The sequence below is a fragment of the Panthera tigris genome, chromosome C1, assembly GCF_018350195.1.
Source record: "Panthera tigris isolate Pti1 chromosome C1, P.tigris_Pti1_mat1.1, whole genome shotgun sequence".
NCBI lineage: Eukaryota > Metazoa > Chordata > Mammalia > Carnivora > Felidae > Panthera > Panthera tigris.
In genome coordinates, this window is record NC_056667.1 from 167,404,672 (window position 1) to 167,430,961 (window position 26,290).

The window sequence follows — 26,290 nt, forward strand, 5'->3', positions numbered from 1 at the left end:
GGTGAACTGCTTAGCAGAAAGCTAGACCAGTCTTTTTAGTTAGTAGAATTATTTCCTTGTATTGTTTCCTAAGCCATCTCCCCTCTTCCATTGTTTTGTATCTCTCCCTAGTAAGTTGTGAACTTCTAATTACGCTCAACCTAGAGAAATAGGGCTATTTCCAGAGCACTCAGGAATAGCACCTGTTGACTTAAAACAAATTGCCCGAAGTTTGGAAAGAGAGAGATGTGGTTAAGCTTGCATTTGTTCTCTAGATATACTTGCTGTGTCTGCCTTCCTACGAACCCAGAGACTTCAGGGGAAGCTTCTTAACTGCTCTGAGCCTTGGCTTTCTCATTTTTGAAGCTGGGTTAGTTACAGTGTCTATCTCATAGTATTACTGTGAGGAGTAAATGAGATACATAGCATTTAACATAGTGACTCCTGGCAACATACAAGTGTTCAGTCAGTGCGGGTAGTTGCTGTTGTTGCTGAAGCTGCTATCACAGCACATGTTTTCCCAATACAAAGGTTGCTTCGATTTCCAGTCTAGTTCACACATGTCCATTTAGTATTTGAGGTACTTTAATGTAGTTAAATTTCTTCTTCATGCTAGAGATACTCCAAAGCCCTGACCACTATTGATAATCTTGTTAAAGTGAACTCCTCATTGATAATTTAAGATTATCTTTGTTTCCCTTCCTGCAGCTGAAAGGTAATAGAGTACCTGGGAGGGGGAAAAAGGATGATGGGTGTTTGAATTAGCAGTTTGTAGTGGAGGATAGGTATTCTTGGTGGCCTTCAAAAGTTATGGGGGAAGTGGTTTAAATTGACTTTTGTGAGCCAACTTTGAAACCACCATTTATATTACCACCGTTAAAATGTGTTCAAGTTCCTAAGTACCTGATTTTAAAACAAAATTTTGGAAAGCATCCCTTTGTAGGTTGGAAACTTTTTAATAGACCAACACTTAAATACTTTCTACTTCTTGCTTTAATATAGAAACATCTACTTCATCTAAGCTTTATGTTTTTTAAATTAATTTTATTTTTTAAATTAATAAACTTTATTTTTAGGGGTTCCTGTGTGGCTCAGTCAGTTAAACGTCTCTTTTTTTTCTTTAAATTGTCTTTAGTTTTGAGAGAGAGCCTGCGAGGGAAAGGGGGGGGGGGGCGGGGAGAGAATCCCAAGCAGGTTCCTCACTGTGTCAGCACAGAGCCCGATGTGGGGCTCTGACTCACAAACTGCAAGATCATGACCTGACCCGAAGTCGGACAGGTAACCAACTGGGCCACCCAGGCTCTCCAAACGTCCGACTTTTTATTTCAGCTTAGGTCATGATCTTGCAGTCATGAGATGGCACCCCGCATCTGTCTTTGTGTTGATCATGCAGAGCCTGCTTAGAATTCTCTTTCCCTCTCTCTGCCCCACCCCTGATCTCTCTCAAAATCAATAAACAAACATTTAAAAAATAAACTATTGTTACTAGCAGTTTCAGTTTCATAGCAGAATTGAGCAGAAAGTACAGAGTTCCCATATACCCACTGTCCCCACATGCACAGCCTCCCCACTACCGTTCCACAGTGACATGTTTCTTACAGTTGATGAACCTATGTTTGCTGCATCATTAATCAAAGTTGATAGTTTGTGTTAGGTTTCACTTCTTGGTGTTCTTCATTCTATGGGTTTTGACAAATGTGTAATGACCATTGTAGTATCATGGTATCATAGTTATATTGTCCTAAAGATCTCTTCTCTGCCTGTTCATCCTTCCCTCCCCACTAAGCCCTAGCAAGCACTGATCTTTTTACTGTCTTTATAGTTTTGCCTTTTCCAGGGTGTCATATAGTTGGCAATCATACATTACGTCCTTTTCACATTGGCTTCTTCCACTTAGTAATATGCATTTAAGTTTTCTTCATGTCTTTTTATGGCTTGATAGTTCATTTCTTTGGAGCCTTGGATGATGCTCCATCATTTGGATGAACCACAATTTATCCATTCACCTTGTTGGGTCGTTATGAATAAAGCTACCGTAAACATCTGTGTGCAGGTGTTTGTGTGGACCTAAGTTTTCAATTCATTAAACACCAAGGAACACAATTGCTGGATTGTATAGTAAGAATATGTTTAGTTTTTCAGAAACTGTCAAACTGTCTGCCAAAATGGCTGTACCATTTTGCATTTCTACCATCAGTGAATGAGAGTTCCTGTTGTTCCACATCCTTGCTAGGAATATATTGTTGTCAGTGTTTTAGATTTGGGCCATTCTAATAGGTGTATAGTGTTACCTCATTGTTGGTTTAATTTGCAGTTCTCTAATGACATGTATCTAACACCATAGATTAGGTGGCTTTTTTTTTTAAGTTATTTATTTTGAAAGAGAGAGCAGGGTAGGGGCAGAGGGAGAGGGAGAGACAATCCCAAGCAGACTCCATGCTCAGTGCAGAGCCCAACACGGAGATCCATGTCACAAACTGTAAAATTTCGACCTGAGCCGAAATCAAGAGTCAGATGCCTAACTGACTGAGTCACCCAGGTGCTCCTAGACTGGGTGGATTATAAGCAACAGAAATTTATTTCTTAACGTTCTGGAGGCTGGGAAGTCCAAAATTTGGTGTCTGGTGAGTACCTGCTTCCAGATGCATAGATAGCGTCTTCTTGTTGTGTCCTTCCATAGCATAAGGGGCAAGGGCGCTCTGGGGTTCTAATTTCATTTAAGAAGGGCACATGCTCATAACCTAATAACTTCTTGATAGCCTCCCTCCTAATACCAACACTGAAGGTTAGGATTTCAACCTGACTTTTGAGGATACACAAACATTCAGTCCATAACAACATATGATATTGAACATCTTTTCATAAATTCATTTGCCATCTGTATATCTCCTTTGGTGAAGGGTCTGTGGAGGTCTTTTGCCCATTTTTTAATTGTGGTGTTCATTTTTTTATTGTTGAGTTTTAGGAGTTCTTTGTATATCTTGGATAACAGTCTTTTTATCAGATGTGTCTTTAGCATATATTTTTCCCCCAGTTTTTGGCTTCTCTTTTCATTCTCTTGACATTGTCTTTTGCAGTGCAGAAGGTTTTAATTTTAATGAAGTCCAACTTTCAGTTATTTCTTTCATGGATTGTGCCTTTGCTGTTGTCTCTAAAAAGATATTGCCATACCTAAAGTCACCAAGGTTTTTTCCCATGTTATTTTCTAGGAGTTTTTATAGTTTTGCATTTTAGAGTAATTCTTTGATCCATTTTGAGTTAATGTTTGTGAAGGATATAAGGTCTGTGTCTAAATTTTATTTTATTTTTTTACCTGTGGATGTCCAGTTGTTCTAGCACCATTTTTTTGAGGAGACTGTCTTTATCTTAGCTCCATTCTATTTCCTTTGTCAGAGGTCACTTGAGTCTATGTGGGTCTATTTCTGGGCTCTCTTTTCTCTTCTATTGATCTGTTTTTCTGTTCTTTTGTCAATACCACATTGACTTGATTACTGTTGCTTTTATAGTAAGTCTTGAAGTTGGGTAGTGTCTGACATGGTTCTCTTTCAGGATTGTGTCAGCTATTCTGTTGCCTCTCCATATATAAACTTTATAAATCAGTTTGTGGATATCCACAAAATAACTTAGGGGGATTTTGAGTAGGATTGGATTGACCACATAGGTCAAATTGGGAAGAACTGACATCTTGACATTTGAGTCTTCTTATGCATGAACATAGAGTATCTCTCCTTGTATTTAGTTCCTTTTTAGTTTTATTTATATTTTTAATAGATTTCAGTGAGGGTGGATAAGTCCTATTGAAGTTATGCCAATATGGCATCTTTAATTCAAGGTCTTTCATTATGTAACCCATGCTTCAGTAGAAACTTTGTATTAGTAAGATTTTTTTTTTCATTTTAAATGCATCCTGCACACATAGAAATGTTCATTTTAGCATTTTAATTATTTAAAATGGAACATTTCACCGTTACACCACAGTTTTCATAGTTCTGTCAAGTCTTGGCTTAAGTCATTGTTGTGTCCTTTTCTCTTTGAATTTAGTTCAGCTCAAGGTAGAACTTCCTGCCTTCGGGATAGAAAGCATATGGAATCTTGGCATTTAGTTTGGTAGGGGTTAAAAGGTTGTGTGTGTGGGAAGCATTGTGTTAAAAAATGCATTTTTGTAAAATGAGTCTATTATTAAATTGAGCATTTGAAACATTGTATTGGGAATTATTCCAGTGCTGGAAAAAGACAGTGTTAATGACCCTTGCAGTAACAGTAATTGTTGAATTAATATTCAAGCAGTGAGAAAATGAATTTTGCTGAGATATCTGTCCTCATGCTGCTAATGGTTAAAATTATATCACTTGTTTAACAGTAAGAGCAGCTAGTAACAAAAATTTTAGGCTAAGTTTGTCACTCAATCTAAACTTTCTCCATGCTTTTTACTCTTGTTGTTTTGTGTAGAACGTATACTAGCTTATGGGAAATACGGTATTTAAAAGGAGGGATGGATGTTTGTAGGGGGAAAAAAAGCAATAGAATAAAGGTACTTCTCATTTTCGTAATAACATTTAAACAAAAAATTGAGCTCTCATTATGGAGTTTAACAGTCTTTTCTGTTGTTTTTTTGGTATTTGTGCATAGTGAGGTGTCAGTGAACAATTTTGTTTCTGTTTTCTCGTAATTTGACTCAGAACTGGAATAAATTTTACTTTGCTGTATCAGTGAAGTAAAATAAATGAACCCTTCTTTACGGAGGGAGGTAAAGTAAGAAAACATTCCCTTTCCCTTCATTCTCCTCCTTCTCCTTCCCCCTGCTATTAAACTTTCTTTCTGAGATCTCCCTTCTCACCTTGGGCAGATCCCATAGCTCTTCAGTCACTTTGAGTTGCCAAAATACTTATAACTTTTAAGGCATAAAAGTACCATCCACTGAAAGAAGCCTAGTCTACATCTTATAACCTCATGGAGCTTACATTCTGGTGAGAGAGACAGTAAGATAAATAAGTAAACTATATGTTAGAGAGTGATAAATTATATGGAGAAGAAAATAGGAATAATAAAATATGTGGAGATGATGTATGACATTTTTAGATAGAGTGGCCAGGAAAGGCCTCACTGAGAAGGTGACTTTGCAATCAGGACCTGCAGAAAGTGATGAATCCAAACCATGTTGCCATCTTGAAGAAGAACATTCTAGGCAGAGATACATCTGTGCAGAAGCCCTGAGGTGGAACTGTACATTGTGTGTTGGAGAAACAGGTTGTTAGAGCCAGTTGAACAGGGAAGAGAGAAACAGATAAGAAGGATGATGGTGATAATGGTGGCAGCAAATTATACTGTGCCTTGTAGGTCAGAAGGCTTTGATCTTAACACAGAACAGGAGGGTGGTAAGCCTTTGGAAAGTTTTGACTAGAATTACATGATCTGACTTACTTTCTGCCTGTTGCCTTGCCGGCTTGTCTTTTGCAAATAGACTACCATGGTGGGAGTAGGGCCATAGGTGGAAGCAGAGAGGCTATTGTAACTAGCCAGGAGGGGATTCTGGTATTTTGAATCAGGGTCAGGTAGAATTTTGGGTTTGTTTGAAGATAAAATCAATAGAATTTGCCGATATACTGGATACGAGGTAAAGTGTTGTTAAAGAAGAGGTCTTTGCTTTCGCCATGAGGAACTAGAAGAATGGCATTTAACTGAATAGGGAGGATTGTAGGAGGAGTTAGAACATGAACTCATTTTGGGACATGTTAAATATGAGGCAGTTTTCAAAATTATTAGATTCAAAATATTATAAAGACTGTTTAGTAAACATTTCAATGTGTAGTTCTGAAATTCAGCATAAAAACATAGGCTGGAGATACAGATTTGGAAATTAAGAGCCTACTGGTGCTTTTGGAAGCCATAAAATTGCATGAGATCAACAAAAGGATAGATATGAGAAGAAAAGACAAGAGGTCCAGGAACTGAGTTCTGAAGGACTGACTCTATTTATAGATTAGGGAGATAAGGAATAGCACTAGTAGTTGAGAAGAAAGGACCAGGAGAGTTAGGAGGAAGACCAGTATGTTATTCTAGTAACAAAACAGAAGTTTATATCCAGTAGAAAAAAGTGATCGAATGTGTCAACATGTTGCTGGGGCAGTCAAATAAGATGAGTATTGAGAAATGAGCATTAGGTCTAGTGATGAGGTCACTGGTGACCTTTGATAAGTGCTGTTTCAGTGTAGTGATAAGGAGTATAAAGCCTGTTAAGAGATCTTTGAGATGGGAGCTGGGAGGGGTAGAGTAATAGAGGTTTATTTTTTAATAAAGATTGGGGAAATGTTATCGTGATATTCTTGTGAACATCATTCCCCAGAGAGGGAAACACAAATGATCTAGAATGGCATGTGGAACTACTGGAATGTTACCCTTGTGTAAAACAGAGGGAATGAAACTAACTAATGAAAAGGTATGAATAGCACCTGTCTTGAGATTGTCAGCATTTATCACTCATTTTCTCCTCAGCTGTGAAGCCTCAGTGGCAGACCAGAAGGCAGCCTGTAAAAAATACTTTGCTTGAATTTGGGTGGAGCCAGTTCTTGTATCCAACACCTTCCTCCCCCCACCCCCACTAAGAATGTCTTGATTTGCAGGTGGCACCTTCTAAGAAGGCAAAGGGTGTCCTTATTCCAAATAAGGCAGCCAGCACTAGGGCTGGATTTTAGCCATTGCTTTCCTTAGGTTCAGTATTCTTGGAGCATTAAAGGAATCATACTACCATAAGCTTTGGCCTTGCCCAGTCTTCTCTAAGACAACAAGGGAAGTCACATTTAATATTCTGCTGTAATAAACATTTCCTTTGCCCTGGGACAAAACAGTATAAGTGAGAAGAAAGCAAATTTAAAAACCAATACGAGTTTGGTGTAGGAATCACAGCTCTTACTGCCAACTGGCAGAGGGGGTTTAAGATGTACCATTTACTTTCTGTGTCTTGGTTTTTTCAAGTATAAAGAGATGGGATTGGCTGCAACCAGATTCTTTTCAGTCTGAAATTCTGTGATTCATTAAAAAGTATAGTAACCCCACTCCAACTTCTTTGTATTCTCTGAAGCATAACATAGTTCTAATAACTAAGAAATATTACTGAGGAACTTTGTATTATGGTTTGTTTTTTTATTATTGTTTTTGTTTTTTAGTTTTTTGGATAACAGCTCCCTTTGGGTTCTTACACAAATAGATATTAGCAAAATTTGACCGGAAATTAAATTAGAAATATAATACAGCACATTGTTGAAGACAATACAGACTAGTTCACAGACTTTGTCCAAGTTCTTTCTGAGTCATTTTGTGACTGTGGGACATATGGAAAGTTGTTTAACTCTCAGAACCTTTGTTTCTCATCTAAAAATAGTAATGTACTAATAGTACCTACTTCATAGATTTGTAAGGAGAATTAAATGAGTTATGCCGTGATGCTTTGAACAATGCCTGGCTTGCAATATGGATGGAGTAAATCTTAACTAATGTTGTTATTATTATTATTATTATTATTATTATGACTACTACTATTATTAACATTACCAATGTGTGACATGTATAGTTTAGAATCATTTTAGTGAAGCAGCTCTACCATAAAAGTTTCTGACACTATAATTTCATTTTATGATGATTACCTTAAGCCACCAAGGGAAAAATTAACTTGGAAAAGGAAATGCTGTTGAATCAGGTTAAACCCTTTTTTGTTTGTTTACAAAATTAGTGCTCAATATTATGTTTTTAGTTACAATGAAAATTCACTTAGGGAATATACTTGATTCTCAAATGATGACAGGACAGTGAGCCATTACTGTAATTAGTTTCAGTTGCTGTGTACACTGAAGACGTATAAAACAGTATTTATGTTAAAAAATATTTTTCCCTAAATGGGCCAAAATAGTGAGATTTTATTGTTCATGCACCTGCCTTAAATATAGGTTTTTAAAGCATGCTGCAAATATTTTGATTATACCATCAAGTTTTCTACATCCTTTCTGTATGGACTATTTTTTAGAGCATAGGTTTGATTTGATAGCATCACTTACCTGATGTTTACAGTTCAGTTTGTTTTACAGAATTAATAATACACAGTTATTTTGACTATACCTGAAAGTCCTATTATAATTAATACAATAGGTTGATTATCAAGTGGTTGATTTATCAATGCTGGTTTACCCTTATTTTAAATCAAACATGCAGATCATTTGTAAACTAATGGGTCAGTTTAAAAGAAGAAATGCTCGGGGCGCCTGGGTGGCTCAGTCGGTTAAGCGGCCGACTTTGGCTCAGGTCATGATCTCGCGGTCCGTGAGTTCGAGCCCCGCGTCGGGCTCTGTGCTGACAGCTCAGAGCCTGGAGCCTGCTTCGGATTCTGTGTCTCCCTCTCTCTGACCCTCCCCTGTTCATACTCTGTCCTCTCTCTGTCTCAAAAATAAATAAACGTTAAAAAAAAAATTAAAAAAAAAAAATAAAAGAAGAAATGCTCTAGATGTACATTAGTTCACAAAGTCAAGATAATTTATGATGTAAAGGTTAGGGAAAAATGGAAGTCTGTAAGGTAAATTTGAAGAGAATTTAAGGAATATTGGGTATGCCTTACCAGCAAATAATTGTGAGTTTAGATTTTATTTGAATTATCTTTCTTGTTTGTATTTTATAAATGAAATGATGTTGTTGAGCATAATGCAGTGTACCTGGGAATTAGTAGCATCGAGCATTCAGACTTTGCTTTTTTAACATGCCCTAAATGTGGGACTAAAAGGAACCAGGGCTCCTTGAGGAAATGGCTGATTCCAAGCCTGGGATCCTGGAACAGTTGTTGTGCCGTGTTATGCCGTGAAAGTAAGGAAGTATTTATAAAAATACAGCAACTTCTCACAAGAATAGAGGGGCCATTTTGAAGGGGCACCCACTAGCCAAATTTGGGATAATTTGAGCATCAAAACAATTAAAGGCAGTAATGAATTATATAAATCATTAAGAAAAAAAAAAGAGAGAATCCATGAGACCATGTGAATAATACATTCATACAAACGGGAGAAGAGAGGAATCAAGGGCCAGCTGGTAAATGTAGAGTAAATGCTGAAGTTGGAAAATTATGATTTTTATCACCATCATAGTAAAGTTTAGTTCAGTCAAGAATCACAAATGGATGTTAAATGTAGGGGAGAAATTTGGTTGAAGAGCAAAGGTTGCTTATTGTAGGAAAAAGATAGTAAGTAAGCAGTAGGAAAATCAGATATCGCTTGAGCCAGGTAATGAAAATTAACAACACCGGTTAGGGACAGGTGAATGAATACCTTGGTACTCTGAGAACACATCACTTCTGCACTGTTGTGGCCAGGAATGCCCTGTCTGCATCTAACCATGAAACATCAGATAACTCCAAAAAGATGAGCATGCTATTGAAAGAAGTAGGAGATGATGGGGAAGGAGGATGACTGTATTCACTAACAAAAATGTTAATGTTATAAAAGTCAAGGCCAAAAAGTTCCATCTTAAAGGAAACTAAAGACACAGGCCATAGATGATCTTAAGAGTAGATTCTGTATCTGGACGAGAACTAAATTTTTTTAAAAGTCATTATTGTTGGGTCAGTTGACAACATTATTTTGCAGGTAATTGGTTAAAGTGTTGTTTTTTTTTTTAATTTACAGAAATTGTGGCTGTACTCTGATTATATTGGAGGGTAATATAGGAAATGTGAAAACTTAAGTATTTATGGGGAAAGGGCCAGATGCATTCAGCTTACTCTCAAATAGCTCAAAAAAAAAGCCTTGGGTGTCAGTGTGTATGTGCACATACATACATACAGAGAGAGGGAAAGAGAGAGGGTGTGGGAGGGAGGGAGAAGATGAAAAAGCTAGTGGGGCACAATGCTAACAGGTAGTTTCTGGGTTAAGTTATACAGGTGTTCTTTGGTTTTGCAGTTTTTCTGGAAATTTGAAATGTTTGCAAATAAGTTTATACATATATGTATACACACATTGGGACTTAGTTCTTTTACTTTTCATATTTATTGCTTATTGCTCTAGGTTGCTAATTTACCTTTAATACTTAATTGGTTTAAGATGTTAACATTTATTGCTTATAGATATACACATTGATTTTTAATTTCTTTTAAATAGTGCTGGGCCTAAAGGAGATAACATTTATGAATGGAGATCGACTATACTTGGTCCACCAGGTTCTGTATATGAAGGTGGTGTGTTTTTTCTGGATATCACTTTTTCATCCGATTATCCATTTAAGCCACCAAAGGTAAGAACCTACAAGTCCATTCTTTAATCTTTAGCCTTCTCTAAAATTCTAGAGGTTAAATATGTACTGATGTAATCATTTTCATGGCATTGCTTTTCATGAATTGATATGGAAACTCTCTTATAACCAAGAATTTTGAAACTGACAGAAATTGCTTTCTGCCTTATACAGATAACTTTATAGTCAGCAGAAAGAGTTTGTTAATTGTAAATAAAAATATGCCACTTTGCACACCAATAAAGGAGATAAATTTTAGATTTATGTTATAAGGGAAAATATCCTATGAAGCTTCCTGGAGATACCTGTCGGGATTAAAAGTAAAGCTGTTTGACAACTTGCAGAAATAAGAATTAAGTAAGTTGAATTTTGTGCTCAATACCATCTCTTCACAGCAAAACTAGAAAACCGCAGCAAAGAAGAAGGAAACGATTACTCAAAAAGCTTGCTTTGTGCCCTCTGTAGATAGGATGTAATAATGAGAATGAGGGTGGGCTGGGTGGCTTAAGCCTTAGTTGTCTCTCAGTATGAATTTAGATGGGTAACACAAGGGTTGAGTTGTGCCTTGGCAATTATTTTTCAAGTCTTAAATATAAGTTACCTGAATGGTTTCCTCCTCTTCTCATTATAAAATGGTCAAGCCAGCAGGTGGAAACTGCCAATATTAAGCCTGAGCATAATTATGGTCTAGTTACAGAGACTTCTGACATGTCAGGGAAAAGTATATTGTTATCAGGCCTTTAACTATGATGAAATGTTTTTCTTTTCAACATAGTTTCTTATGTCCCCTACACTATTTAAAACACATGTAGCAATTTAATGCTTGTGTGCACATGCATGCTTGGTGAGGGTGGGAGAAGAGAGAGAGTAAAAATTAAGGATTTTTTTTTTAAACCCAGGGTTATTTCTCCATTATCTAATAATGTAACAACAGTTCCACCTAGTGATATCTACCTCAAAGTACAGACACCAAGGTTCCCTATCACCTAGAGGTTATTTGCTGTCTACTGGAATTACCAGTGTTTTGAATACTATACTGTCTCATCTGAATTTAAGGTCTGTAAATGATTGTCTTATTTAATGTTCCCAAGTATGTAGAGTATGTCTTGCTAGATCAAATAAAGGAACAAAGCCCCCATGTTAATAATACTACAAATTGTATTCACATTCAGAATGATACATGTTAAATGCTGGTATATCATTAACTGCTCAATTTGCATTCAGTGGTTACGTTTTCTGTATTACAGAAAACAAAACCTTAGCAAAATAGCTCATGGCTGTATTTATAAACAGTGATACTTCTACATGCCTCATTTTTCTTGAAATTGGTTTTTATATGGTAGCAAAATTAGCAGAAAAAAGTTTGCAAGGTTTATTTTCTACAAAACTATATTTGTATATCAGGGAAAGGAAAAGAGTTCTATTTTTCTTTTTCTAACAGGTTTCAAACTATAGTTCTGTATATGATTTATCAATTGTTTTGGTTAATATAGTGGTTATGTTTTATTTTAGCATGTTACTTTTTTTTGCTGAAGTCTCAGTATTTTAATTTTCTAACCTTTCCATGTTGATTCATTTTTCTTGCCTGAGATATCTTACACAGTATTATGAAGCATTATTCGGATCTGTAGTTGGACAAGTGAAAAAGAAATAATACCTCTGCTCTTATCTTGGTGTTAGGTACAATTATTTCTATACAGTTCTGATTATTTTTGAAGTTCAGATAAAGTACTGAACTTCTATGAAATAGTACAAGTTTAATTATCTTCTGTTCATTGATTATTAATAGCTGAAAGGATTCAAAGTTATTTATTGCATCATGTTTGTAAACTACACATATCTATTGAGTAGTCAGCTGTCAATGATCTAAACATATTATTCCCATATTCTAGAACAGAATTGTCTGATAGAAATACAATGCAAGCTACATGTGTAGTTTTAAATACTCGACAAGCTGCATTAAAAAAGATAGAGGGACGCCTGGGTTGCTCAGTTGATTGAGCATCTGACTCTTTGTTTTGGCTCAGGTCATAGTCCCAGGGTCCCGGGGTCCTGGGGTCCTGGGATTGGGCCCTGCTGAGCCATGCTCATTGTGGAGCCTGCTTAAGATACTCTCTCCCTCCCTCTGCCCCTCTTCCCTGCTCACGCCCACTCTCTCCAAAATTAAAAAAAAAAAAAGAGAGAGAGAGAGTGAAATTAATCTTAATAACATTTAACCCAGTATACCAAAGATACTGTCATTTGAACATGAAATCAATGTAAGAATATTGTTAATGCGATGTTTTACATTCTCTTTTTGGTACTGTCTTTGAAATCCGATCTGGTATGTATTGTACATTTTTAGCCCACTTCAACTAGCCCACATTTTAAGATCCATATAACTAGTATGTGTACTTTATTAGACAGGTTCTAGAAGTACAGTCTCTTCCTTCTCCCTTACTAGACCACTGCTGTCTTTCTTGTTTTTAATTAATTATGCACCATTATCAGAAATACACTTTTGAGGGCTTTTAATATTTTCTTTCTAGACTCCATGTGGGTGATCATAGTACGCTGCGAGTTCTAAGACATCAGGAACTGTTTTGTTTTGTTTTGTTTTTCTCTGCAACTCCAAATTAAGAATTAACCACCCTGTTAATGTTTGTGACTGTTTTTGAAACTTGCCAGTATTTATTCCTATGATGTAGTAGTCTCTTTTTTCATATATCTCAGAGATATATTAGTTTCCTTTATTCAGTACCTTAAGTACCTTGCTTGTTTTATTTTATTCTCTTAGTCTCATAAGACATTGAACTAGCTGGAGAAATGAAAAGCTGAAAAATAGACTGGTGATTTCATCAGCCTTCCTTTAAATCTTTGTCCAGTATTTTCTGATACATGACAGGATATTAGCAGAGTTGATACTGATCTTTTCTACTAAGAAACTGATGTAACTTTTGTCTTATGGTGAAAAAAAATTCTTCACCAGTTCCTCCTTTCCTTTGGCAGTAAAACACTTCTCACTTGCCATGTTTAAACAGAGGGCTGTATGTGCACGTGTGTACATGTATGTGTATATGGTACATATATGGTCATAGGTACCTATAATTATTGTATCATTCATTTAGAGAAAACCATCCAAATCAGCTACTCACTTTGGTGTGAAATCAAGAAAGTTCCTGCTCTACTGGGTAAAAGAAATGTCTTTCAACTGAATTAAATAAATAGAAACCATTTACTTTTGATATTACTTCCACCTAGTGTTTAATTAGCTCTTCAGTCAAATTATTTTCTATTTAGTATCTGTGTTACCCTTCACTTTTGTTGGTGAGAGTTTTAGTTGGTGATAAAGCATTCATTTTCTTTGTTTTTAATGGAACTGTCCTTAGGTTACTTTCCGCACCAGAATCTATCACTGCAACATCAACAGTCAGGGAGTCATCTGTCTGGACATCCTTAAAGACAACTGGAGTCCTGCTTTGACTATTTCAAAGGTTTTGCTGTCGATTTGTTCGCTTTTGACAGATTGCAACCCTGGTAAGCAAATCTTTATTAACACATACAGTGAGGCTACAAAAACCAACATGTTTTCTTGGTTACCTTAACTGAGTTGAGAAAGTAAGTGCTACTGGTGGAAAGATCAGCCTAAAGCATTTTGCAAGGAAATGATCAATGCCATTTCAGTTAGATAGACCAGAAGTTTCACAATAACTTTCTTGAGTTTATTAATGGCGTGCTACCTATAGTTACTTTCTTTCTGTCCTTGATGGACTTTTTCTGAATTAATGTAGCTCTACAGATCATATTTGCCAGGAGTAAAATAATGACTCGGACACCTGTGCATCCTTTCATTGCTCCTTCCATGCTGCCATGTGCTTTAAAAGCTACCAATGAGTAATGAAGAGCTTCTTGTTCTCCCTTCTTGGCTTACAGTTGGTTGTTTTAGGTGTAGTAATAGTGGATATTAAAATGATAGTTGATGAGATAGTTGGACTAGGATTATGATTATAGAAATGCAAAGTCATTAATATATAATCCATAACATTTTTAAGAAATGCATAGGGGCGCCTGGGTGGCTCAGTCCATTGAGCGTCCCACTTCGGCTCAGGTTATGATCTCACGGTCTGTGAGTTTGAGCCCCACGTCGGGCTCTGTGCTGACAACTCAGATCCTGGAGCCTGCTTCAGATTCTGTGTCTCCCTCTCTCTCTGACCCTCCCCGTTCATGCTCTGTCTTTCTCTGTCTCAAAAATAAATAAACATTAAAAAAAAAAGGAAATGCATAATTGCCATGCATTAACATGTGTAGTTGACTTGAGAAAGTGACGTTTAATCCTGAGATCTTGCATATGTTATCTGTCTAACTAAGTGGTCATTTTTAAAGAAGTAGAATTACTCTTTCTAAATATTGGGCTAATCACCAAAGGCTTTTACTGTTGTCTGAAACCCAACAGTTATACATCTGCCAAAGGTAGAAAAACAGGATTGAAAAGAGTGAGGCAGCTCTAAATGAGCTGATAGAGAAAGCTTTCTAAGATATATTAAGTGGAAGAGCAAGGCACCGAAGAAAAGTACGTATGCATAACAGTCCTGTTCTAAATGCGTGTACGTGTGCATACTGTCCCTGGATAGAGATGCTGTTAGCAGGTGACATCGTTTGCTAGGTAGAGAAGCTTCTTGAGTAATTGGGAGTCGGGAGGGAAGAGGGCTTTACTTTTCACTGGCTTTCTTTTGGTGCACTTCAGATATTATGCTGTGTGTACATATTTACCTTTTTGAAAAACAAATTCAGAGTAGAAATTTACAGCTCAGATTCAGTTTTTAGTTTAGAATTCTGTTTAAAACAAAATGACAAGTTTTTAAATGGAGATAAGGATAAGGATTTGAATCCTACTATTGCAGAATGAAGGAAACATTCTGAGTAGCACTGTGTTATAAGATTTGAGTTTTTATTTAAGAATTGCATTGAAAAAAAAATTTTTTTAATGTTTATTTTTTGAGAGAGAGGGAGGGAGTGAGTGGGGGAAGGGCAGAAAGAGAGGGAGACACAGAATCCAAAGCAGGCTCCACGTTTCAAGCTGTCAGCACAGAGCCTGATGCAGGGCTTGAATTTACGAACCACGAGATCATGACCTGAGCTGAAGTTGGATGCTTAACTGAGACCCAGACGTCCCTATAAATTTCATTTTTAAATATCCATAAGAAGGTAGAAATATAATCATCTTAGCATTACTGAATAAAATGCCAAGAGTGAAAAATAGTTTTTATATTTTATTAAAGGCATACATTTAAAATCAAATTTATTAACTTAACATGCATTGTTTTTAGTTAAAAGGGCTTTTTAAAATTGAATATTAAAATATACAGCTGACTATGTGATGTTAAGTATTTTAATTTTGAAAATTTAGCCATTATATATCTGTCGAGGTGCTGCCTTGAAAATTAGTGTTTCGATTTAATCGACTCTTAAAACTGTGACATTAAGACTCCACATAATATATCTTTTAATGTTCTTTCTACTTTTTCAGCGGATCCTCTGGTTGGAAGCATAGCCACTCAGTATTTGACCAACAGAGCAGAACATGACAGGATAGCCAGACAGTGGACCAAGAGATACGCCACATAATTCACATAATTTGTATGCAGTGTGAAGGAGCAGAGGGCCTCTTCTCACTGTGCTGCAAATCTTTATAGCCTTTACAATACGGACTTCTGTGTATATGTTATACTGATTCTACTCTCTGCTTTTATCCTTTGGAGACTGGGAGCCTCCCCAAAAAGGTAAATGCTATCAAGAGTAGAACTTTGTAGCTGTAGATTAGTTATGTTTAAAACGCCTACTTGCAAGTCTTGCTTCTTTGGGATATCAAAATGTATTTTGTGATGTACTAAGGATACTGGTCCTGAAGTCTACCAAATATTATAGTGCATTTTAGCCTAATTCATTATCTGTATGAAGTTATAAAAGTAGCCGTAGATGACTAGGAATTACGTCATTTGTATTAAACCCAGATCTATTTCTGAGTATGTGGTTCATGCTGTTGTGAAAAATGTTTTACCTTTTACCTTTGTCAGTTTGTAATGAGAGGATTTCCTTTTACCCTTTGTAGCTCAGAGAGCACCTGATGTATCATCTCAAACACAATAAACATGCTCCTGAAGGCATAGTTTCCTGTCGTAATATTTTAAGTCAATCTTGTTAGAAGGTGTGTCTGAGATGATTGTTGATGAAATAAAAATGCGGATATGAAGATTGACTACTAAGGACCAGTACAAATAAATGAATTGTTAAATTGAAAACATTTGAAATCTTGTTAAATGTGTAGAGTTTTTTTTTCCCCTTTAAGTACCGATGAGAGAATATAATGAGCTTAAAGATGCAGCACTGGGTTTTAAACCATTGATCTCAAAACACATGAAGCTCTACTTTGATAAGACCATATTTGAGCACAAGATAATATGAAATCCTGCCTCAGGAATCTGGTATTATCTTATAGAACATTTTGTTTCCAAATTGGTGATGAACATCCACCATTGGACAATATTGTCAAATAACTTTAATCTGATACTGCTTCTGTGTCTGTGTATTTTTTACTTTACTTCCAATCCTGTCTAGCTTTTTTGTGGTGTATGGTGTGCGTTACCATTCTTTTTGTGGCACTTAGCCAGCAGATAGAGCTAGAGGCAGAGTTGAACATAGAAACCATTGTCTGCCCTGAACGTGGACTAGAACTCTGGATTAGTGTGCAGATGCGGCATTATTTCTCAATTGGAAAAAACAAAACAAAACCAATTTTAAGGGTTTTACAGATCATATAAATTCCTTGTTTTTGGTTACAATTATTAAATGTTAGGTTTCTTATAGGAGTTAATTACTTTGCAGTATTCAAGTTTGGTAAATACTATAAATGTGCCTTTTTTATTTTTTTTATTTTTTTTTTTACTACAATAGTTGTTGAGGTAATTTTCTGGTCTTGTAGCCAAGGTTGTGCAATATGGAGCAAATGTCTTTTCCAGTCCTAAATATGGAGCCTCTTAGAGTACCATTTTAAAACTTACAGAATGGAGTTATTAGCATAAAAATACATTGCTTCAGGATCATAAAGTAAAACATTTATAGTTGCATACACCCTTACTAAGAATAGTGGACCTCCTACTTGAGTACTGGTCAACAGAAGTCTTAAATTAGTATAAAAATAAAAGTACATTTATATGCCTATTTTTCACTTCCCCCCCCCCCCCCGCCCCCCAAATATCTCCATATTACAAAGGAACACTAAGCAAATAGGTAGTGTTTTGAAGGATTCAGGCTTGGATCTATGAAAACCTCTGAGCCTTGACTATTTTAGGTGGTAATAATCTATAATGGAGTTCAAGTCAATGTGATGAGAGCCGGGGACCTTTTATGTAAGCTGTAAGGTTTTCTGTGTAGGTGTGTTGCAGAAGGCTGTTTTTTCCCCTCTTCCAGTAATGTACATTCTGCATCCTAGAGTAATGAACTTCTGTCTTGATGCTAGAAAGGCTTTCATCATACTGAATACTAGGATGTTTGGGATGCTGTCATTGGACTTCGTTATTTGTTAGCACCCTGATTACTCCCACCAACCTATTTTGCTATTTGTACGCTCTACCCCATACTCACTGGGGACAGAGAAGAGGGAACTGGTTCCCTAAAAATATTTGTGGCTCTTTCACAAGCTACTTTTGTGGCCTTGAATAAAACACTCCCAACTTCTTTTGAGTTTTATTTTGTTCATCTATGAAACGAAAGTTGAATTTGATTATTTTCTTCAAACTCAGTAGTTCTAATCCTGTAACATTGTTACACTTGTTCTGCTTTCTCTTTCAGGAAACAGGCTACAATTTCCAATGGACTGAAAAATAACAATTATCGTTTGGTTTCTTCCTATCAAGTTCCCTTAAAATTCTGAATTTTTTACCTTGTTTTCTATTTCTGGAAAACTGTAGATCTGCTTTTTAGTCACATAAGTATTCATCTATGTATACTACAAACAGGGTAGGTTTTATTCCCGTGAAACTTTGCTCTAAGATGTAAACTGTGATATTTTAGAACCCAGATTTTTTTCTTATCCATTAAGAACAGTTTTTACAAGTAAAAGTCCAAATGTCACTTTGTAAGTGTTCAAGAGTAGGCAAGGCACTGAGCATCCCATTGAGCCTGGAGTGTTCTGATTATGGTCATGTGCCCTCAGAGGAGCCATGTGGTATATACCACTGCAGGCCAGCACCGCTTAGTTACTGATGCATCTTATCTCCTTTAATATCCCCTAAAGAGCTTTAGGACAGGAGACACTCCAGTAATCTTTGGTTGACGGAGTGAAACTGATGCATAGACTGGTTAAATAACTTGCCCAGATTACACAGCTAATATGATGAGGAAGTACAGTCTCCATTCTTCACCATGTTTCAGTGCATAACATCACAGCTCATATTGATTATATATATGTATATATGTAAAATTAGATATACATAGGTTGATAACTTCTGAAAATGACTCTATGGGATAAAGTAAAATTTGCATTGTATCAAATTCTTATTTTAATACTCTATTTTAAAGTTTCAAATGTGACCTTACAAAAGAAGATTTTATTGATTGATTCCAGTGAATATGAGGCATGTTTTTATCTTCTACTTTAGACATTTGTCATAGGAATACTTTTAACATTACTAATTTCCCTTTTTTAAATTGGGAACACGAGGGGTGCCTGGGTGGCTTAGTCAGTTAAGCGTGCGACTTCAACTCAGGTCATGATCTCGCGGTTCGTGAGTTTGAGGCTGCTTCGGATTCTGTGTCTACTTCTCTTTTTGCCCCTTCACTGCTCATGCTCATGATCTGTCTCTGTCTCTCAAAAAGTGAATAAACATTAAAAAAAAATTTTTTTTTTAATTGGGAACACGAGCTAAAGTTATCCTTTTTGAAAAGAGTACACACGAGTGGGGGAGAGGCAGAGGGAGAGAGAATCTTCACTTGATCTTAGCCAAAAGTCTGAGAAGTGATAGGGGGAGAGAGAATCAGGGTCAATATCAGGACCCTGGGGTCATGACCTGAGCTGAAATCAGAACGCTTAACCAACTGAGCAACCCAGCCGCCCCTAAATAATGTTATCTTAATTTTTTTTTTTTAACCATTCATCACAAAAAACCACATTAGGAAATTTATATTGATAAGTCTGTCAAACATTTAATAATTACCTGTTTCAAAATAACAAAGATGTATTATTTGTCTAGACATTAGACATTGCCTTTTTTTTTTTTTTTTTTTTTAAAGGCAGGAAATCTTAAGTCGTCACAGGGATAAAATTCTTTAGGCACTTGTGGTTTGAATTGACCCATGTGTATATGCTACTCTTTCTAATAAGAACTTTGAGGTGTTGCCCACTAATTTGTCCAAGTACATTCTTATAACAATATAAGAATGACTATAATGTAAAATTTAATTCAGTTGTAGTCCTATGACTTTGTATATTAAGCTGTGTTATGTTAATGCAGTACATTAACACATTGTCACTTGACATTTATATTGTGATCTTTAGACAGAATTATGGCATGATATGAAAACATTATTTTTATAAAACCACTGCAGATTATTTTGAGGCTGAGATAATGAGTCTATAATAATTACATTTTCCACTTATTGAAAGTTAGCATTCCTTATTGAGATGAGTAGAGTATATAAATAGTTTTGTTTCATGTCTAAATAAATTACTGTCTTTCAAGTTATATTAGACCATTCAGATGCTAAGTTTGGGGGAAAAAAAAGGCAATAGATTACTCAGATACAGGTACAAGGACAGGACAGTATAAACATCCCTTGCCATTACTTATCATTAATTTGGTTGTATGTGAGAAAGAGTGATTCGACTATGATTAGGCAGCAGAGCTCTGCGTCCTAGCCCTGGATATATTCAGAAACAAGCAGCACAGTGACATAGGAACGGAATTGTTCAACAAATCTAGATATTACCAATGAGTATATTTGGAGAAATTTAAATTCAATTTAAATCTATTGCTTCTCGGCCTTTTGGCTATGATCAAGTGTAAATTCAATTTAAATCTTCCACAGCTATAGGTTACCTTGTTGAAATCCAGTAAGCTAAAGCCAATTATGCCAACCTACCCAGCACAAAACATGAAAAGCAGGCTTTTTCCTTCCCTAAGTCCTCCATCCCTAAAGTTTATCTCAAGTCCACATCCTTTCATGAAGCCTTTCTGTTTTACTATCATATACTTTTAGTCTGTCTGTTTCAGAGAGCCCATGTGCATAGACCTCAGATATAATAAAAGGAAGTCAAGCATGTGTGTATTTCCAAGTGCCAGGTGCCTTCCTCAGGAAGAATCCTTTTTTTTCTTCCTTTTTTTTTTTTTTCTTCCAATGGTGGGGGGGTGGGTAGGTGGAGGTTGGTTATGCTGTACAACCCCTTAACTGACCTCCAGTTCATTCTGCAGATTTTGATTGTTTACTGATTGAAGATCCTTTCAGGCAGTATGATGCATACAGAGATGAATACCTTGTCACATCCTTAAATAGTTCATCATTTTCCTGCCCAGATAAGATTTTTGCCTCATCTTAGCAAAGGAGAACACTTCTTTGCTAATGTGTTTCCATTTTCTGTTGAATGAGAAATTGAACAGATGTCCCTGCTGATTTAGTTATGAAAATATTAGTATAATCGGTAAGTTTTACCCAATCTATATGATATTAAACATACTTAATACTTTTTGATGCTTTTAAACGAATTACTGTCTTTCAAACTACTCTTAGTACCCAGTGTCTGCAGCATGCATTTTGGCATTTTATTACATTCAGTTTAACACCTTATACACATTTCTGGATAGCGAGCTTTTGGAAGATAATAGCTATACTCTTTGTCTCTGTTATCTCAGCCTAATATCTAACATGATATATATTTGCTGGATGAATTAATATTATGGGTATAAATCTTTTCCAGAAGGTTATCCAAAGACCACGTGAAGCAAATCAGTCATGTCTTCTTTAATTCCCCCTTATACTGATTCAGTGCTTAGTATGTAGTAGATGTTGGACATAGTCCTGTCAACTTGAAATAGAAGTTTCAGTGGGTTGTTGCCATAACCCATAACATGTTTATAATGGAGAATGAATTAATCTTGTAATTTTAAAAGACCTTAAATATACCAAAATGCTTTTTGTCCTGTAAAGTTTACATAATTTTCCATTGCCATAACTCTCTTCTTAACTGATCTATTTCTTCTATTCTCTTTTATTGGTAAAAAGAAAAAAGATACAAAGGAATACCTGCTTACAGTATTCTTTGAGGAGACTGTAAGAGGAAAGTGAAAAGTTAGAGCCTTTGAGAAAAGTTCTGTTAAGAGAAATATTTCAGGGGAAAGGAATTAGTATACTATATAGTATGGAGGGGGCAGTCCTTGAGCGTTGAAAGGTGGTTATTGAAATACGGTCTCTGTCTTTTTGTTTCTTTTTCTCACTTCTAGCTTCTGTGAGATAAGGGGATAGAATAAAGAATCAAAGGGTTCAGTTTTTTTCTTTATTGCCCCGTTATTTCTGCATCAATAGATATACTTGAAAGGTGACTGGGTAGAAGCTCCCTAATTCCAGAAATGTAATTCCAGCAACTTCTCGCACACCGTAACATGAGTATTTCACGGATCGGCTGAGCGAACTCAGGCAGGCTGCCTGTTGCTCCAGGCCCACCTCAGACCAGGAGGGGAAAATGGTAAACTGTGGAGAAATGGGTTACAGAGAGGTATTGGGCACCAAGAGATGTCCCGACAATCAGAGTGTTGTGACAAATCTTTACATGAGCATTTCATGTTTTCATCTACAAAGTGAGGAAGAAGAGTAATTATGAAGAACACGAGGGAGTGAGGGAATAAAGCTACATGTCGAGTACCCCTGTTCTGATTCCTTAATCATGTTTTCAGAGCACTTTTGCCATCTGCTGAACTGTGGCCACTCAGCTCCCAAATGGTAAAAGTCCTTTTAAACATACATGTGAGATGATGTTCTTTTTAATGACACGTTTCATTTGTGTTTGTATGTGGTCTGTCTTACTTGATCATGAGCCCCTAGAAATCAAGGATCCAGTTCACTTAGTTAATAAGTTACTAGTTGTATACTCTCCTAAATTTGTTTTAGGTGCTCAGGATTAGCAGTGAACAAAGCACATGAAAATCCCTGTCTTTATGGTGTTTACTTGACATTGCAAGGAAACAAAGTTTTAAAAACAAAAACCATGATGGTAAGTGTTATGGAGAAAATGAGAGCAGGGCAGTAAAAGAGGGAGGGTGTTGTTGGGCAGGGGAAAGGGAAGGTTGCAGTGCAGTCATAAAATGGGTAGTCAGAGAAGATCTGATCCAAAAGATGAATCAGGAGCTAAAGATGGGGATAAGCCACATGGTGGAAGAGTATTTCAGGCAAAGGGAATAGCAAATGAAAAACCCTGTGTTGAGAGCATGCCCAGTGCATGCACAAAGCCCGCAAGAGTTGGGAAGGTGGAGAAGAAAGAAGAAGCAACTAGGAAAAGCGTGGAAGGCAAGTCAGGACCATGACAGCTGGACCGACCACGTAAGGTCTTGTAGTCCGTTGTAAGGAGTTTGGGTAGTATTCTAAATAAGATGGGAAGCCATTGGAAGGTTTTTTGTTTTTTTTTTTTAGCCAAAAAGTGGTAAGATAAGATGTGTTTTAGTAGAATCTCTGATTACTGTTAGGGAAGGGCCTTGGTGGAGGAGAGTAGGAGGGGGGAGAGCAGGGTAAGGGCTAGTGATGACTCCTACCTGAACAGCATTAGTGGGTGCTAATAATACATGGTAAGAAGTGATCAGATTCTGATCGAAGGTAGAGCTAACAAGATTGGCTAGTGATTCATTTAACTAAGTGGTGTGGAAAAGGAATCAACATTTGGCACCTAAGCAAATTAAGAAGGCTGGAGTTGGAATCAACTAAAACAAGGAATCTGGAGGTGGAGCAGGATTGGGGAAAAGTGAGAGCTGTTCTTTGACAGGTTAAGTTTGAAATGCCTCTTCAGTATGCATATGGAGGTGTCAGAGCAGCAGATACACCAGTCTGGAATTCGGGAATAGTTCTGTGCCAGGCATGTACATTTGGGACTCAAGAGTGGATAGGTGATACAGCTGTGAGACTGTATGAGATCACTGAGGAAGTCAGTGCTGCTAGAGAAGAAAGAAGTCTGGGCACTCCAAACATTAAGCTGAGGAGATGAGGAGGAATCAACAAAAGTGCAGGAAGAAGAAAGAAAGAAAAGGAAAATCCCAGGAACGTGTGGGTACCTGGAAAGGAAGTGAGGAGTATCATGGAGGTGGGAGTGATCTACTGGATACAGGGCAACTGCTAAGTCAAATAAGCTGAGGACTGAAAAATGCCCATTTTATTTAGCAGTCAATGGGTGGTGGGCATTGGTGACTTTCACTAGCACAGTTTTATTGGAGTGGTGAGGGCAAATGCTCAATTGGAGGGGGTGCCACAGGTAATGAAAGAGAAATTGGAGACCCCAATGTTGCAGTAAAGTAGAGAAATAGGGAATAGTTGGGAGTTTTGGGGTTTGTTTTTTTAACATAGGAAAAACTGTTCATGGGAAAATTGAAGCCGGGGGAAACGAATGAGTGGGGCAGAGGGGCAATGTCCTGGAGAAGATCATCCACTATGCTGTTTGCTGAGGGTGTTTCCAAAGTTCCCTGCACTTGCCTTGGACATTTCTCTCTGACTAGACTCGAGAACTCTTTGGGAGATAGTACCCCCACTTACAGCAGTCCAGGTCTTCACCAAATTCTTGAATTCTCCTAGGTAGGCAGGAGGGAATGGGATCTAACACACAAAGGAAGTGGTTGTCCTTTGCTGGGAACTGCAAAATGTCATCCCATCCATAGTTCACAGGAAAATCGGCAAAGGACAAGCGGATAGGTCCAGGCTGGAAGGTAGATGGAGGAGGAAGCTTTCTTGTTGCTTTTATACCTCCATGAAATAGGAGGTGGTTATTGGCTGAAACTGAGCTGGGAGAGGACCAGAGCTAATGTGCTTGTGTGACTCCTCTGTGCCCTGGAGAATACATGTATGATTAAGTGATTTTTTTTTTTATCTAGGTGGGCTTTCAATTTCATAGTTACATGTTAATAATTAAGCAGTTTTAACTCCAGTAGCATTTGGAATGGCTCTTTTTATCCAAATATGGTCAGCAATTGTTAGTTGGTTTCAGTCTTAAGCACCTTAATATTTTCTTTCCTTTGATCTTCCTTGTCATTGAAGGATCTACCTTGATACCAACTTTAACTAGAGGAATTTTAAGTATTCATTGAATGCTAAACTGCTATAAATGGGAACAGGAGAAATTTAGGTCTCTTAGGGAGCTCATCATAGTCTAGTTGAGAAAAGGGATGTCCTAGGTAAGTACAGAGAGCTTTGGAAGCACCTCTAGATGATGTGGCAGAAGACTTTTCTGCTGGGCAGAGCAAAATGGCTTATTGAAGGTCCTTTCTTGCTTACTCAGATGAGTCTAGAAAATTGAGCATTCTTTACCCCAAGTCTGCTTTGTGGATGTGATGGTCAAAGAAAGATAGTCACACCAATCCCCGTTACCCTGACTTCCACCCTAGTCCCACAGTAAACAGTTCCTGAGTAGTTGCAGGCCTTCATCCTGTTGGGCCCCACCTTACCCAGGAAGTAGGGAATTTGAAGAGCAGGTTTCATTTCCAGAGAACCCATAGGGCAGTGAGCCATGACCAAGGCCCCCACCTGGTGGGCTTTCCTTTCCCTGCTACAGTCCTGACTTTCTGCTCCCCAAGGTTCATACATAAGAAAGGGGACATAGCTTATTTTCTCTGAAAACCCAGTCAGGCCTGATCCATGATCGATGCAACCACTTAATTTTGCCTAGAGAGTCAAGAGTTAACAAATACTTACAAGTTAACTTTTTTTTTCCTGATTGAGTCTTGCTGAACACTACCTTTGCTGTGATTATTATTGTACATTTAAACCCAGCTGTATTTATGATCTGAAATTAAAGAAATAGGGTATGCCTCTTCTTTCTCAAGTTCATCATAACAATATCTTTTAGAATATTTCACATGTACTCTACAGGCTAATTGCCTTTTTCCCTTATTTCTGAAGAACATGTTTTCATGGTCTGTTCTCCTTTCCAGTTCTAGCCTCTTTTTCCTTTTTTTTTAATTTTAATTTCTAAGTGCTTAGATTTAGCCACGTGTTCTAGTCCTTGTCTTATTCAGGCCCTCACAGTTATCCCTTATCTATAGGAGCCTTTTAAGTTAACCTCTTGTCCATACAAAGGACTCTGGTCTCTTCTTCACACCCCTATCACATTAATCTTCCCAGAGTAAGCTCTTTATCAGGATACTCCTTGCTCATAAGACACGTTTGAGTGGTTGCCCATTGTTTACAGAATAAAGTCCAAACCCCTTAGAACCCTGGCTTTGTGTCATGACCTCCATGTGCTCCCGTGATGAGTCCAGCAGCATCTATTTCAATAGCAGCTTCAGATGCCCTCGTTCTGTAGTGAAATCCCAGGGTCGCTCTTGCCAATGGCAGCGGTTCCATCTATCACTTAAAAATATTTTCTCAGAGAAATAGCAATAGTGACTTATTGAGAACACTTCCTTAATCCTCTGACTCTTCAAGGCTTTCTGCTCCTAGGACCACAACTCGTTTGATGCTCTGACATTTTTATAATTTCTTTTCCAAGTAGCGGTTCAAAGTATTGACGCATGCAACCTTGTTGCTGGCCATGTGAGGTTTCAAGCATCAGCAAATGGATTGCTTCAGATACACCGCAAGGCACACCAGTATTTGAAATCTGAATTGATATACTTGGTGCTTCAAGACAGATGGTGCATTGCTTCTGTGCCTAAGAGCATTTGGCAGTGCTGAAATTGAGCCTTCTGTTCAGTCCAGAATAATTCAGTGATGAGTGGGCAACTTTGTACTTTTTTTTTTTTTTCTGGATTTGAATATTTGGAAATGTTTTTTTAGCTTACATGTTAACTGTAAGCACCTTCATGAAATGACATTACAGGTGTAGTAAGTA

The 26,290-nt window shown here is 37.1% G+C and overlaps 1 protein-coding gene across 4 annotated transcripts in view; it reads left to right on the forward strand.

The window, feature by feature from the left end:
* UBE2E3 (ubiquitin conjugating enzyme E2 E3) overlaps positions 1–16,394 on the forward strand; it is a 91,705-nt gene extending 75,311 nt beyond the window's left edge. For all 4 annotated transcript variants that reach the window (XM_042994819.1, XM_042994818.1, XM_007083884.3 and 1 more), the window contains exons 4-6: positions 10,110–10,242; positions 13,608–13,755; positions 15,746–16,394. In XM_042994819.1, the coding sequence (XP_042850753.1) occupies positions 10,110–10,242; positions 13,608–13,755; positions 15,746–15,843 (379 nt within the window). In that variant the 3' untranslated portion in view covers positions 15,844–16,394. The remainder of the gene's footprint in view (positions 1–10,109; positions 10,243–13,607; positions 13,756–15,745) is intronic.
* Positions 16,395–26,290: the final 9,896 nt, after the last annotated feature.